Source organism: Varanus komodoensis, unplaced genomic scaffold (assembly GCF_004798865.1).
Source record: "Varanus komodoensis strain SLA01 unplaced genomic scaffold, ASM479886v1 scaffold13_3, whole genome shotgun sequence".
NCBI classification, from domain to species: Eukaryota; Metazoa; Chordata; class Lepidosauria; order Squamata; family Varanidae; genus Varanus; species Varanus komodoensis.
In genome coordinates, this window is record NW_025335409.1 from 8386578 (window position 1) to 8402622 (window position 16045).

The 16045-nt window shown below is 39.3% G+C and overlaps 1 protein-coding gene across 1 annotated transcript; it reads left to right on the forward strand.

The window, feature by feature from the left end:
* The first annotated feature begins 371 nt into the window (after positions 1-371).
* On the forward strand, positions 372-15793 carry NUDT5 (nudix hydrolase 5). Its single transcript, XM_044423536.1, has 10 exons — positions 372-567; positions 4035-4143; positions 6700-6767; positions 9546-9598; positions 9782-9889; positions 12547-12642; positions 13366-13467; positions 14548-14556; positions 15123-15176; positions 15455-15793. The coding sequence occupies exons 2-10, from the start codon at positions 4057-4059 to the stop codon at positions 15562-15564; spliced, it is 687 nt and encodes a 228-aa protein (XP_044279471.1). The 5' UTR covers positions 372-567; positions 4035-4056; the 3' UTR covers positions 15565-15793.
* Positions 15794-16045: the final 252 nt, after the last annotated feature.

Sequence of the window (16045 nt, forward strand, 5' to 3'; positions counted from 1 at the left end):
AAGTATTGTAAATTATTTGCAATACTGCATGTTGGGGAGCAGTGGATGAGAGGGACTTACAACAAACGTTGCAATGTAATTCATTTATGGTCTGGAGGCTGGGTGCTATACAGGAAGGTTGGTTGATCGTCAAAATTACGCGAACATCTAGACTTTCTACATTATTTTCTACGCGCAGCGCTGATTTCACGAGGGAACCCAAAATAGTTTTCCAAGGGAATTCCTAAGTGAGGAGCTGCGGGCGAGTCTCATAATAAGATCCCTCCCACGCCGCGCGAGGTAAAAGATCAAAGGGCAGCAGGGAGCTCGCCGACCAACCATCCCGAAGGGCGTGTGCGCAGCCTCCAACAGCCCCGCCCCCAGATGCACGTGAGTGACGTTACCATCGCCTTGGGACTTAATTAAGGGAGTTGAGCGGCCTTCCTATCGCCTTAGGGCAGGTAAGGCACGAACCCAAACGCCGCGACGCTTCGCCGACGTGCCGTTCCGAACTCGCCCCACCTCCAGCCAATCAGCGCGTCGGGACTGAACACCGCTCTACCTCCCGCCCCCGCGCCTGAAAGCGAGGTGAGCCAGCGACGATTTCTAAAGCAGGCGCGAGAGGGGGTTACAGGGACGTCCCCGCTGCCACATCTCGCGAGTGTTGGGGCGCGTGCTCCCTCTTTCTGACGGGACGAGGAGAGGAAGGCGCAGGATGCGGGAAAGGGCCAGGGAAGGGTTCTGATTTTATCCGCAGTGGGTCGCTTTGCGCATGGTTACACAAAGGCTATTGTGAAGTAATGAGGAAAGGAAAGAGCACCTTTGAGCATGTGCAGAGTGACAATTTCTTTATTAAGACTATTTATATATAGACCCTCCTAACATTCCAGAGTGTCTTATACATTTAAAAGCAAAATGTAAATCAACACGAGAAGTGAACACGTACATACATAACGCAGTAATGAAAACAGGGTACAGACCAAATTAAAGAACTTGGTTCTTGGAGGTTTAAGAACGCAAAGATTTCCCACCGAGTAACTGAAGCAATACTTATAGCTCATTTTCAAGCAGCAAGCTTTTCCTCCATTGGCTTACTCACAAGTACACACACTTGCATGCCACAGATTCCCTGTGCTTGGTAATGTTTTTAAAAATTTTAATTTTAAGCATGTAATTAGCAATGCAGTTTCCCCATTGTGTCCCCAAACTCAACACTGTATCTTGTGTTCTTTTAACGTAACGTGGAGAATATAATGGTGAAGGCTGCTGCCCCGGGTAACTCCACAAGAGGGCACTTTTCCCACCACTCCCTGAATGCACTTGCCTTGACCGGCCCCACCCTTAAAGGCAGTCTAGAGATAAACTCAGATAAGAAAGCTTGAGTTGGCTCTGCTGTTCCATCACTTTATACAGCAGATTAGAATGTGCTTCCCTAAAAGTAACTAGTTTGTCTTGGTGAATGCAAACAACTGCAAAGAGGTAACAGGTAACTTGGCCCCCTTCTGGAAAGAAACTACTCCAAAAATAGCATTAGAATCTACAGCAGTGCCCTACCAAAAACATTTTGACATACAGATATTTATTTACCTTTGTTCATAGGATTTTATGATATCTTTCTGTATTGTCATCACTGAGTTGAACCAGATTACATCAAAATCAGAAAGACAAAGGTAGTCCTTGCTAATTTATTCCTATTGCTTTCAGTGGGACTGAAGAACAACTAACCTAAGTCACAATAGGTGTTTAGGCAGAAAAGAAGCCCATGCTGGCTTTTATTTTTGCCTAAACACATACACGATTGCCCTCTTAGTCCAAATTGTTATAGTCCACCAAAAACAAGATGAATTGTGAGTCCTTGTTTCAAGGCAGGGTTGCTTTCCAAACAGAATTTTACAGTGTGGTGTTTCTTTGCAAAATTAGCAACCCTGGGGTAGTAAATGATCTAGATGTATGATATCATCCCAGTATTAATTCTGAACAGCATGATCAGAACCATTATCAACTGTGATGAGTTGGTGGGATCAAATGTTGCTGTTTTACCCAATTGCTTTAATATGTCATCAACAGTTTTGGTATGCATGCCATTAATCAAATAATAAATACATGGTGAAACTGGATATATTGAGTATCTTTTTAAAATCATAATTTAAAAAAATATTGCAAGACTTTCTATTCATGGTAGGAGAAATATTTCATAATTGGATTCAGTGTCCCATGTGATTTTAGGGAGAGCAAGGGGAGCGTTAAACTTTGGCAGGAGTGTACTTTGTTCTAGGTCATTACACTGCAGGCAGTACTAGGAGGCACTCTGTTCTGTACTTATATTTATGACAAGCTTCAACTGGTGCTTTTTAACCTACTTTACAGAAGCCATTAATTTTGTGCAGACCTTTTCAAAATTCTGTTGCACAGCAATATAATATTGCTAAATTTGAACATGTCTGACCATACTGGTTATTTACATTCTTTCATGTATGTGACACTTTTGACAGCGTTGGTCTCATTTTGCTAGTAGTTAACAATATAATCTATACACTATTCAATACTTTTATAGTGTTAAAGCAAATGATCTGTAAAGTGTAGCTCTGCATTGCTCAAGTGTGTTGAAATGCAAGGCTTTTACTTTAATCTCTTGACATTGCTCTTTGATGTCACTTAGAACTTTCTGAGTTGAAGGATTTTTTTAAGGACTGCAGTGAAAGGAATCTAACTTGAAGTGTGGTAACTCTCCAGAGAGTTTAGGCTATGGGGCAGAATAGAAATGAAACTAATAATAATAATTTAAATTGTTTAGGGTACAATCCTATGAAAGATCACAAATAAAAAAGACCTGCAACTCTCAGCATTCTCCAGTGAGCAATCTGTATAATTTTGTATTCATAGCTTTATGTTTTAAACGCTTTTGGGAAAACATACAGATTGCGTTAGCATGTAGCACCATGTTCATGAGTATAAAGAAGCTTGCTTAAAGTGCTGTGCTTGAGCCCTCCCCTCCCCTCCCCTCCCCTCAGTTTAAAACAGGAATTTAGGGAGTTACCTTATACTGAGCCAAACCAGGCCAATATTGTCAGCACTGACTAGCAGCATCTCTCCAGGGTTTCAGGAAAATCTAGTCTGACCTGGAGATGTCCAGAACTGAACCTGGGATCTTCTGTATGCAAACTTTTGTTCTGCCATTGAGATATGGTTCTTTCCCAAACTAAAGTGTGGTTTGTAAAACAATCCAGATAATTTGGCTTGCAGTCAGCTTGCTTAGTAATTGATTAGAGTTTATTTCTAATCATAGTTGCTTGTTCTCATATAATGACTAGCCAGGTATTAAACAAAGTGAGCTCTGATTTATTCATCCCAGCTTCACAGGAAGAGGAGGCGATACTTAAGGCGTTGTATAGTTCCCTTTCTGCTCAAGTGCATGTCTTAATATTCTGTGAGAACCTTAGTTTAGATTATTCTGGTTTAACTGCACCATCTTGAGAAAGGCACCTTCTATATATGAGCCATGAGGGAAGGCCTTTTCGAAGATAGTACCATCTACCCTTGCTAACAACTGATCGTATTAATTGCATCATTCCAATATTAATGTGATTGCATATCTTGCATACTGATTTGTATATACTGTAAAACAAAGATTAAAAAAAACCCTTCCACCCATAGTCTTCACAACAATTTGTTAAAATCTGCCCTGTTAATCTGGGAAACACCTCTTAAAAATCCATCAGTCAGTTTTTAAACAATTCACCAATTAATGTAATACATTTGCAGTTCTAGTTTTTAATCTCAATTATTATTTGAATAATCCTGTGATTTCATTTGGATACTATGGCAAATTTTGTCATTCAAACATTCCCCTGAGGTGAAGACAGAATGCTATCCAGAGATAACACTTGACAAATTTAATTGACTGATGGACCTGCAGTCAACTTGCATATTATTCACCTTACTTTGGGGCTACAGTTTGTGTTAACATTTGTGATAGAGGTGATTTGTTAATTTAGAATGAAAAGGATGAATGGACTGATTTGATCCTGAAGGCAAATATTGACTCTGGTTTGTAGAAAGGTGGACTTTGTGCTAGACATGACAGAACCAACATCCCTGAAAATGGAAAAAGAAGCATCTACTGAAGCTCCGAAATCCAGCCAGGAATCTATCATTAAAGAAGAGGTATGCAGTGTTTTATTTTTGGCTTGGGATATTTCAGAGCAATTTATTATTGTGCTTATTTACTATACCATATAGTTGTTTATATATTGTATCATATAGTAGAGAAACATTGTCTGGTTCTGTGCAGGGTTTCCTAGCATGAAAACAGCACGTTCATATGATGCATATGATCCATTTCCCTTCATCCAAAAATCTTGAAAGATCTATTTTTGTCAGGATAGGAGTTCTAACATTGGATATTCTGTGCAATCTAATGAGAATTTAGAAGTCATGAGACAGTTTGAAGCAAAGCATATGCATCAAATTAGTTCTGGTAGAAGGCATTCTTGGGTACACCGGTCATAGTCTAACATAATCAAGCACTGCTTGAGGAACAGTCCTAAATGTACTAGGGAGTAAACTGATTAAAACATAATGTAACTTCTAGGTAAGCATTGCTTGTACTCTGAAATCAGTGACATTTCTTTGTTGCAGCACAATCCTATGCATACTCAGAAGTAAATCTCATTGAGTTCAGTGGGGCTTACTCCCAGGGAAGTGAGTTATGGATATCAGTTACCAAATTTCTATTGACTGTCAAGAATCATGGAGACGGTCAAGCTATGGATGTGCTATGGTTTTCCACTCCTTCAGCACTGAGTTAATAAATGAAGTTTACATTACATGTAATGCTGGTCAAGATGCAGCCACCTCAGTGTACAACCATCCCATGTCTATTGGAAGGACTTGTTAATAATCTATAATGCTGTTAATGCCGAACTTTTAAATAAATGGTTATAGATTCTTGCTTACATATTGCACTTGTCTGTTCTGCCATGGAAGAGTTGATGGCCACTTAATGTTGCATTTACTTACTTCCCCCTAAATCAGCCATATGTCCTTTTGCTACTAGGACAAACCAGCTGTGACTAGCTGGGGTAATGATTTGCCCTTTGTGTCACAACACTGCAGGAGAATTGCAGCCAATCTGTAATCCTTTATTCTGTGTAACATTTCAGTAACTGCTCACTCTTCACTGGTGCTGCCAGAGCAGCAACATTTTAAAAATCCAATGATGTCTGCCTACTTCTGGTCTTCAAAATGTATAAATTGTATAGGAGCTTAACACGAATCCCGATTTCCTTCAAATGTACTTATAAGCACAACTGCTGATCTCTTTCATTGCAATTCTAGGGACACTGACTTGGAACCAAGTCGCATTGTAATTAGTGGGGCTGGAACCTACTTCCAAGCAAGTGTACATAGGGTCACAGCCTTTCATTCCTACTTACTTACTTTTTCCCCTTTGCCCCTCCTCTTTGATTTCTCTTGCTTCTTGCTGTATTATTGTTTCTCCTTTTCTCTCTCTTTGTAGCTGGAGCTGCTTCTGCTAAAGTCATGAATAAATTCTGTGGCTGAATAGTCTCCTTCCATTCTCTGGCCAGGTTTGCACTGTTAATAAATAAAATGTTAGTATGATATCCTTGGGGATATCATACTAACATACTATAAGGCCCTAGTCCCTGAGGTTCATTAATTAAGCTGGAGTAATCATGTGTTACTACCCCAGCCTGTTCACTGGGTCCTGATTCACTGTAATCTTATCCAAAGTAAATTGATGCCACCTGCTGAACTACAGAATGGTTGGGCTCTCCTTAAATATGGCTGACAATGCAGGAACATTGATTACACTGCAGTTCACAAACAGAACGCACTAAGTGTTTGAACCAACCCTAATATGTGTTTGGGAGCATACAACCAGAAACATGAAATCATTCAGTAAACAACAGGAAATCAAGTTTCTGCCCAATAAATGGATCCAATCTGTCAGACTCCCCACTGTCTACCAGCTGGTGTGGCCTCCAGCCTTTGTTCTTCATTCTTTTCAACTGACTCCTACATCTGTCACTCTCTACCTGTCACTCACTTTGGTTCCATCCATCATTCTGTCTTAGTCTCCAGCTGCTATCCTTTCCTCACTCATTTTTCTCTTATAAGGATTCACAGTATAAAACCTTCCTCTCCAACAAGAGCATAAGAACTGCCTTGCTAACTTTCAAAATGTTTATTTTAAATGTTGTAGATTCAGCCCTTTAAAGTAAGAAATATCCTTATACTGTTTTTAAAAATACCTGTTTAGGGCACCTGAGCCTCTTGCATTGGTACATAAATAAATTGTGGAAGACTATCCTTACTCTGAACTTAAATGTGTTAATCTTTAGGGCAGGTGCTTCATCATTTATTTTATAAATACTTTGGCTAAGATTATCCTTTTATTAAATGGAAAAGCAATTATCATAATCTCTTAATGAAATCCTGTTCTCATTGTGGTTAAGAGAAAGTTGCTGATGGTTTCAGTTTCCCATAGCAATGTAAGTGCTAAGGTTTTCTTAAGGCACAATCCTATTTTTGTGCAGACAGAAAAGAGTCCTACAGTGCTTAGCATGTGGAAATGCTGGCAGTTGTAGGGCTTCTTTCTGACTAAACATGAATAGATTTCACCCATTATTGTTGTCCGGAATCACCATCCATATGGGAGTAATTTCTGTTGTTTAATTCATGGTTTTCCCTTTTTAGACCATTACAGAAAGAAAATGGGTGAGGCTTCAACAAACCACTTACCTTGACCCTACAGGTAAAGCAAGGTAATTAAAGATTTTCTCCATGTTGTTCCTTGACCTAACAACTATTTGCTAAACTGGCTTTCGAAGTGTATTTTGGGGAACCTGAGAGATTTTGAGGGATTCCTCAGTCAGATTGATGGTCAGCTCCCCAGAAAGATACCATATCCATCCCCATTTTTTCCTAGCAATACATATATACAGGAGAGAGTTTGCTGTGTTTTAACGCTTGGATAATGCAGGGTAATAATGGAATATGACAGCCTGGACCAGTATTCTATATTAACTGAATCCAAAACCTCTAATGATGTCCCAGAATTCTCTGCAAGGGTTCCAAATGGCTTTTAAAACCAGGAATATTTCAGCTGAACCTTCCTGTACTCTTATTATAATTCAGTCCTTACGACTGTCTTAATTTTCTTTCTTATGCCTTGGGCTATCTGCATGCTGAAGTTCCACCAGAACATAGAAAACCCACAGAATGGGATATTTACCCTGGAAAGCATCTTCCTAGGATTGCTGGATTTATTTTTTAAAAGGCATCCAGAGTTATAATGTTGCCAATTATGTTAACAGAGAAAGATTTGAAAGAATAGTAAAATAGTAAAACACAATTAATCAATTTTGTAATGGGGGTAAAATAGAAAGGTTTAATAAAAAAGATGGTATATGTCTCAGAAAACAGGAAGTTTAGGTATTCCCAATGTGAAATTTTATCATATAGCAAATCAAATGAGTCATATACCAGATATTATACTACAGCTGAATAAGATAATATGGGGTAAATTAGAATGTCAAGATGTAGCAGGATCTTTATTATATATTTTTCTTGAACAAGTTAATAAAAATACTATTAAAATATAGGAAACCCCTTTTAAAGAATATGGTCAGAATTTGGAATAGAGACATATTTTCACCATTATATCCAATTACAGAATTAGAAAGTTTCCCAGAGAATATGTTATTAGGTTGAAAGATTGGTTAGAGAAAATGAAGAGTAAAGGAATGATACAAATAATACTAGGACAGAGTAAAGTAACTTGGTATAATATACTTCAGTTAGATCATTGGACTAAAAATTGAATGAAAAAATGGTAAATGTACAGAATATACTAAATCTGAAGATACAATTTTACAGAAAGAAAAACAAGATAACATGTTGATGAGAGGAATGACAAGTAAAAATTACAACATGCTACTAGAGGCAAAGGACTGATATGATTCTCTTAAAGAGTCTTGGGAAATAGATTTAAAAAGAAATATAATATTAGTACTGAAAAATGAAATAATATGTGAGATAAGAGAATTTTACAATTTATGTCAATAAGAATTACAGAGAATGTTTATAAATTAGTTTGCAGTATTTAACTGCAGTTAAATTGAACTATATAAATAATTAATATTCCAATGTATGTTGGAGTTGCAACTGGGAAGTGGGCATTTGCACTCCCACTCCATATGTGGTGGGAGTGCAAATATATAAATGAGTTTTGAGAAGTGGTTTTCAAAGAAATTAGTAAAATATTGAATTTGAAAATTGAAGCATACTCTGGACTAGCATTATTGTCATTATTTAGAGAACAAGTGGGACAAAGTATTAAAGAATTGATGACAAATTTATTAACAGCAGTAAGATTAATAATAGCAAGTAACTGGAAAATAAAAGGTGATATCAAATAGACGACTGGTATAAAAAAGTCTGGAATAAAGCTATTAATGATAAGTTAATTTGCAATATTAAGTGGAAAAAAGGTTTGATAAGTAATAATTTTGAAAATATTTGGAGAGCATTTATTTAATATGTCTTAATAAAAGGAAAGGGGTGTGAGCTATCACAGAAGTCAGTGCAGTTCTGGAAGGGGAATGGGAATGGAGCAACCTGAATGAATAAATGATCTTGCATTAAGTAAGTGATTTGTTGGTACTGGTGGATGGAACACTGTTATTACTGTATTGTTTAATAATGTTTATTTTTATATTAATTGTATTGTATTGTTTATTTTTCTTTTTAATAAAAGCATCCAGGCTATCCTATCTCAGGTTATTAAGCTAAGATATGGATGAACTTTTTAGCCAAGCATAGATCTTCATTGCTAATGCTTTTAGTAAGAGCTACAATTAGAGCAGAAACTCTTTAATTAACCATAATGCCCTGATTTGTCCAGACTGGGAAATTATTATTAGTTTTAGTTGGAACAAGCTGGGATATGCAATTATGTTCTGAAGTTGATAACTATAGTTTTCTCATTTGGATGAAGCAGGTAAGCATGGTTTATTTAGAACTTCCTAGTTTAACCATGGTTCCTGATATAGGGAGAACTGAAGGGATTGTGGGCATAGGCAAGAGGCTTGTGTATATTTCAGCCTTGTAATCATGATACAAGTCAAATTGCCTCAGTTTTCCTTCTTTATGTTTGCATCACTGTTTCATTTCTGGCATTAACTAATGTGCCTCTAATGATATATAATTTGCTGATTACAATTTCTAGTAGTCAGAGGACAGGACTTGTGCTTGGAGTTTCTTTCCATGACTGAAAGTGGATTTTGCATGATTTGGCAAAATAAGAATCATTCATATTGCTTAGTTAACATTTATTTGTTGTCACAGAATTAGTGTGGACATGGTACATACTCTTTTAGCACACTTTAACTTTACACGCAACCTTGTTTATGTTTTTGAGATATTTTGTTATGAAGTAGAAAGTATTTCAGAGACACCAGCAGAAATTCTGTACAATGAAGACATTATTTTTTGTAAGTAATGTATTTACTCTCCTCTTTCCATCCCTTCAATTTTCATAGAGTATGGGAATCTGTAAAGCGTACAACCAGAAAAGAGGGGGTTTCTGCTGATGGTAAGTATGTCTCTTCATTGGGAATGTAAAAAAAAACAGTTACCAGTGAATGTGTGAGTCCTGTAAATGAGACATTTTGAGGACACAGATGAAGATGTCATTCCTTTTGAGTAAGTTACTTTCATCTTGTTTCAGTGCAGTCTTGTGATCATGTTTATGCAAACCTCTTCTCTATGGTGGCAGGTGTTGCTGTTATCCCTGTGTTACAGAGAACTCTGCACTATGACTGTGTTGTCCTAGTGAAACAATTTAGGCCCCCCATGGGAGTCTACTGCCTGGAATTTCCTGCTGGTAGGTTGTTCATCTTATATTTGCTGGTTAATCATAATGTGAGGCCCTTGCTGTTTACTGCAATGAATGTACACTCAGATAGTCCAAAGGTCCACTCCTCTAAATTTCTCAATGGTATTGCATCCTGTCCATTTGACTCCTCCAGAAGTTATATTAAAAAGTCTCTCATAATGTAGGAATGGTAGCATGAGCAAATATTTTGCTCTACATGTTCATGGGTTGAACATATTGTACATACAAAAAGTGGCGTATTGATCAGATGCCACTTTTTGTATGTACTTGAGGTTCAGCAGATATTAGGATGGAAGCAGATTCTACTACTATCCCACTAAGGCTCAAAGAGATGCATCCCCATTGCTGTTCAAAAGCATGACGATAGAGGCAGCAGAGGAAAGGGGGTGTTAAAAAAATCAGAGTATTGTATTGATAAGGGATTACGAGCACATATGATAGCCAATGTCATTCCCAGAACTTGTCAAGCTTGATTTGGTTCTCTTTTCCAAAAGATTATGTAGTTTTATACAACCAACTGCAGAAAAAGCCCACCTTCCTTTTTTCACCTTCCAAAAGCCAAAGTTTTCAGTCCTTCCAGCTACTTAAAATGACCCCTGCTCAGCTGCTTTAGCAGATTGTGGGTTTACACAACTTGTTGAAAAATGCTAGTTTAGAGTGTTTTCTGAACCCAGTCTTCTTCCCACAGGATTGTTTATAAGCCACCTTGGGTGCCTTTTAAACCATCCAAACTAGCCATGGCTTGTAGTAGTTTAATAAATGCATCGTGGTTTGTCGGTTTGCCCAAATCCAGCCAACAAAATAAACTCTGGTGAAATAAAAAAAAATAGCCCCTTGTAAAGAACAGCAGAAAGTCTTGTTCTAACTCAGTGGGAGAGTGTTCTGCAACTTCCTGATATGCTATCCACCCAGGGTAAATCGCATAATTGAGGGGACAGTTGGGGCTTCTAGCACTGCACCCAACACCTCTGAGGATTCTGGTTGGTAAGGATGGGCATTAAGGTAGTATCTGCAAAAGCACTCTTTACAAATTCTTGCAGGGGTTTTTTTGTTTTTTTGGAGGGGGAGCACTTTGTGTCTCTGTTATTTGTTAGTTTTTTAAATGGTCAAACTGCAGCCAGTGCTAAAGGGCATCTGTTGCTGAAGGGATATCCTGGTGCTCTTCCAGTGTCTCTGGGATACTGAAGGAGAACTAAGGAAAGAAAAAAAGACAGGAGGTAGCACAGAATCCCTGGTGAGTCTGATCATCTATAAGGCACAAAGGAATTTTAATCACAGTGTGTAGTTGTTAATTCTCAAGGGGTTTAACTGTTATGCAAACCCAGCCATTGTGGCCATGGTTTATGAAGCCAGGAGCAAGTAATACGGCCAAGAGTTTTAGCCCACATCCTTCCCATTGTGTGAAAATCTTGGCTTGCATGGGGTTCCCCAGAATTCTGTCCAAACCAGGGAACACTGGCTCAACATGACTAAACATGTCAGGAAAAATGCCAGGATCAGATGTTGTATGGATGACTGTTCAAACTGGGCCACTGTTGGCAGGTTTTCAAATATTTCCTTCTGAGTATGGAAGACTACATTTTTCAGTTATTTAAATTGATGGCTAAACTAGACATCACTGTGTAACTTAAACATGTTTATCTATTTGCAGACACAAAAATGAACATGGCAGAACTGGGAATGAAACTAGTCCCCACCTTTCCCTCTTGCACTCCACTGCTTTAAGGGGTTTTCTCATTGCCTACCTGGTATCAAATATGGGATAGGGAGAAGCTTCATAAAGCAGCAGTGTGCTGGGAGGTAAATTAAGGGCTCAACTTTCGCTTCCTTTCCTGCTTGCTTCATTTTGTGCAAAAAATAGATCCCCTTATCCTGGTTTTATATTATATGCCAGCAGGAAAGTACTTATACTTAAGATGCACACAATTGCCATGCTCATTGATTTGGTCCTGAATTTCAAAATTCCAGAAATGTTCCCCAATCACCTGGGTACTTGTTGCAGCCCAGGTGTCATTTTGTAAATACTCCTGCTGAAGGTGTTAGCAGCTTGATTGTTATTTATATAGATGAGTTGCACTGCAATAGTTAGGACACTTTTGTTTGTTTGTTTACATCATGCGCAACCCACCACAACCGCATGGACAACATTCCTCCAGGCTCTTCTGTCTTCCACCATCCCTCGGAGTCCACCCAAGCCCACATCCACAGTCCCAGTGACCCCATCTAGCCAGCTCAACTTCTGCCGTTCCCTTCTCCCTTTGCCATCAATCGTTCCCAGCATCAGGGTCTTCTCCAGTGACTCCTTCCTACTCATTAGGTGGCCAAAGTATTTGAGTTTCATCTTCAGTATCTGGCCTTGATTTCCTTTAAGATTGATGGGTTTGATCACCTTGCAGTCCAAGGGATTCTCAGGAGTCTTCTCCAGCACAATTCAAAGGCCTGAATTCTTTGGTGCTCAGCCTTTCTTACAGTCCAGCTTTCACAGCCATACACTGCAACTGGGAAAACCATAGCTTTGACTATAGCCTTATTAGGGCACTTACCTTACAGCTAAGAAGCACCCTTCCTGGCCCTGTGCTGACATCATCACCCCCTCTAAATCACCCCCTTTCAACATTAGTTCAAAAGCACTGTTTACATCATAGGTCTTATCGACAGCAACGAAACACCGGAAAGTGCCGCGTTACGCGAGTTGGAGGAAGAAACAGGATACAAAGGGGACATCCTTGAATGTTCTCCAGGTAGCTTCTTATTCTCTTTGCTAGGAAAGAGATGGAAAATAAGGATGCTTACTGAGCAGCCCTATGAGCTGTCAAAGGATTGTTTGGATGACAGACTGTGAGGTTGGAAAACCTCTTCGACCCTATAGCTGGGGACTGGAACTTAAATTCACCCCTCTGCTCAGAGCCAGAGCAGAAACAACCATGCCAACTGCTTCTCTGAGACTGTAAGAACAACCTCAGAGGAGGACTTGGCGGTGGGGGGGGGGTTGCATTTTGGGAGGCATGTTTGGGAACAAGTGGGGAGGATACCAGTGCCTCAGCCTCCTAGGCAACATGCTTAGACAGCTGTCTACATGCTTTGCAGGGTAGGAGATGCACGGAGGTGACTGTCACTTTTGTGCTCCTTCCATTCTGCATAGGATGCCCAGGATCCTCCAGATGTGGAGAGCTACTGGCATCTGCTCTGGAGTGTGCCCTCATGCTTTTACCAGAACTTTGGGCTGTTGAAAGCTTTTCACATACAGCAGGAGTAAGCAACAGATCAAATCTTCTGTGGGCGGATAAAGTTAGAGAGACTTATGTGTACTGCAGCTCCTGGGAGGGTATGGTGGGGTGTACATGTAATAAATTAATCCTGACATAAAACTGTGTGTCCCTCCCACACAAGAGGATGTGTTTAACAAAACAAAATCCCCAGATGCGTCTTCCTTAAAATAACTGAATAATTATGCCTTTCTGTAGCTTTGTGCTTGGACCCTGGGTTGACAAACTGTGCATCACACATTGCAACAGTTACCATTAATGGAGACCTTCCTGCCAATCTGAAGCCCAAACAAAAGCCTGGTGAGTCCATTCCTTGGAAACTAGGGACATATGAGAAAGTTGTTCATTTTTTATTAAGCTTTAGCCACTATGTTTCTCCCAGACTGAACAGACTCAATTGCAAAAGCCAGTTCTGTCTGTTGAACTGTCTGAAAGCTTCATGCATTGAGGTTCAAGAATGTGCAATATAAATTTAAATCTTCCCTCCTCTACCTGTTGTACCCATGTGCCAGTCCTGACTTGATTCTGTTGGGGAGGAACCCCAGCATTGCAAGCAGGATGGAAGGGAGCAGCATCTAGGAGGATGCGGAGGCTGAACAGAGGAGCAAAGAAGAGAGAGGCTGTGTCACCCGAGGATTTGGGGTGTTCTTGTTCTAAGCCAAAGGAGCTGGAACCTCTTTCAGCTTATGGAGAAGGTGGAGGTGGGGGTATTCCAGTGCTGGGGTGGAGGACAAAGGCAAAAGGGATGGGTCAGAGGAACAGCATATTGGAGCATAAAGCTCTTACTTCCAACAAGTGAAAGAAGGTGTAATCATGTGGGTTGGATTGGGCCTCCTGCACCCTCACCATCCCTTTTCTAAACTCAGGAGATTGGGAGGATGTGTGGAAAGGAGAAAGTGTGGAAATAGGCATTCTGGCATGGCTATTGGGAAAAGGTGAAGCTGAGAGGCTGAACTGGATGGGGTTGCTAGAGACAGACAGATGGTTGTTTTGTGTGAAGCATGTGTCTTGTGGTATTCAGTTGTGCCTGCTGGTCTTGTAGGTTCAGGAACATTGGCTGAGGCAGCATGATAATTGGTAGAGAACCTTGACAAAGTGCAGAGGTCTTGTAGTGCTGCAGTGCACGTTTGTCCCTTCAAACTTCCTGCATGCGTTATCATTTAGACATCCTCTTTTGGTTGCTGAAAGATTAAATAATCTTAGAACTTGCTGCCCTGATAAAGCACCCATCTAATGGCAGCTTATGACCAAATACATAAATGCAAAGTCATCATAAAGCAGAAAGTTCAACAAAATTGCAGACATCATTCAGCGTATGAATTCTAGTGCTTGCATCTCCACATGTAACCTCCATTGTGTTTGTTCTTTGTTTCTAAACAGAGGAAGGAGGTATGTTGTACACTTAAGTTCACTATGGCTGGGATTACAGATAAGTATACATGATCATGTGTGTTTTTAGCTTACCGAACTTATTTTGTCTTTGTGATATTTCTGGTTAACTTGAACTGCAGTATGATTCAATAACAGACTGACGTGTCTGCGCTATGAGGCAAAGAGTTCAAAAGGATACAGGTTTACTGTTGTTTTCAAAGAGGCTGGTTTGTATGACATCCTTGCCCCAGATTATTAGAACAATCTTCACAGTGAGGGCTGCCTGGCAGCAACTGTATCCTTTGGGCATCAGGTTAGGACCCTCCTCTATTCCCAGCATTTGGCAGCATACAATGTATTTAATCAGGTCCTGGGATTTGTTAACTGTAAAAAATGTTTGTGTAACTTGTACATGTCGTCTATTAGTCTGTAAATGTGTTTATTACATACAATATTGTATTGTTAAGATCTAGAATATCTTAACCACCCAAAGCACTTTGGCTATCAGACAGTATAGAAGTGTAATGAATTAATGAAAATATAGTACAAATTATGTAATGCCTTTTTTCATTCTTTCCACTCAGAATTTGTAGAAGTTGTTACATTACCAAAGAATGACTTAATGCAGAGAATTGAAGGTAAGAAAGCACAGTCACTGATGCAAAGCATCATTAATTTTTTTGCAAATAAGAATTCCTGAAGATATTTTTCTAAGGGTGAGGTGGTTTTCTTTAATAAACCATGCAAGGGAAAGAAAGGATTACCACATGCAGTCAGCGTCTGTAAGTCAAGGCAAACTTTGACATCATGATGCATATACAAATAGGAACCCCTACAACATGCACACAACCTGTTTTGTTTGGAGCACTGAGATTAGGCCAGTCCTTACTTTAAACATTTCCCCTCCCTCCCACAGAGTTGGTGGCAGAAGAACATCTTATCGTGGATGCAAAGCTGTATGCTTACGCCCTGGCATTGAGGCACGCAACAGATACACCGTTCCAAGTGCCATTCATGAAATTCTAACACTGCATAGCACTGAATTCTTCAGAAGGATCTTGTTTTGAGTAAAGAAAAAGTCAGCAATGTAACTGTCAGATTGACCATTAATAGTAAACCTTTTTAAAGACAACTGTTGATAGAATCATGCCTTGAATAATGCAACTGACCTGTTTTTAAAACAAAATATGATTCCTCTTAATTGTATCTGAGTAACTGGAATCTCTGGAAAAAAATAAATGTCCTACTACTATCAGTTGATGTAAAATTCTTATTCTCCCTTCTTGGAAATCCAAAATCTTGAGGCTGAGCATTGGAACTTGTGTGAATTGGAGTGGTCTTGATAAATCTGGACTTGGCATGTTTGTAAGTTAGGCCTAAATCACCACATATTTTTCATCTTTAAGCTGAGGTCCTGAGACAGGGAAAAAAACCCCTATATGCCTATGTTGTCCAGTTAGTTTCAAATTAGAAAGTGATTTCTAGCAGGGCTATTCTGAATTTACAT

What these genes read in the sequence shown, in the direction of transcription:
- NUDT5 (XM_044423536.1), top strand. Translation starts at nt 4,057, where the DNA reads ATGACAGAACCAACATCCCTGAAAATGGAAAAAGAAGCATCTACTGAA. An exon ending in AATCTATCATTAAAGAAGAG is followed by an intron (nt 4,144 to 6,699) that starts GTATGCAGTGTT and finishes TTCCCTTTTTAG; the next exon opens with ACCATTACAGAAAGAAAATG. An exon ending in GACCCTACAGGTAAAGCAAG is followed by an intron (nt 6,768 to 9,545) that starts GTAATTAAAGAT and finishes CAATTTTCATAG; the next exon opens with AGTATGGGAATCTGTAAAGC.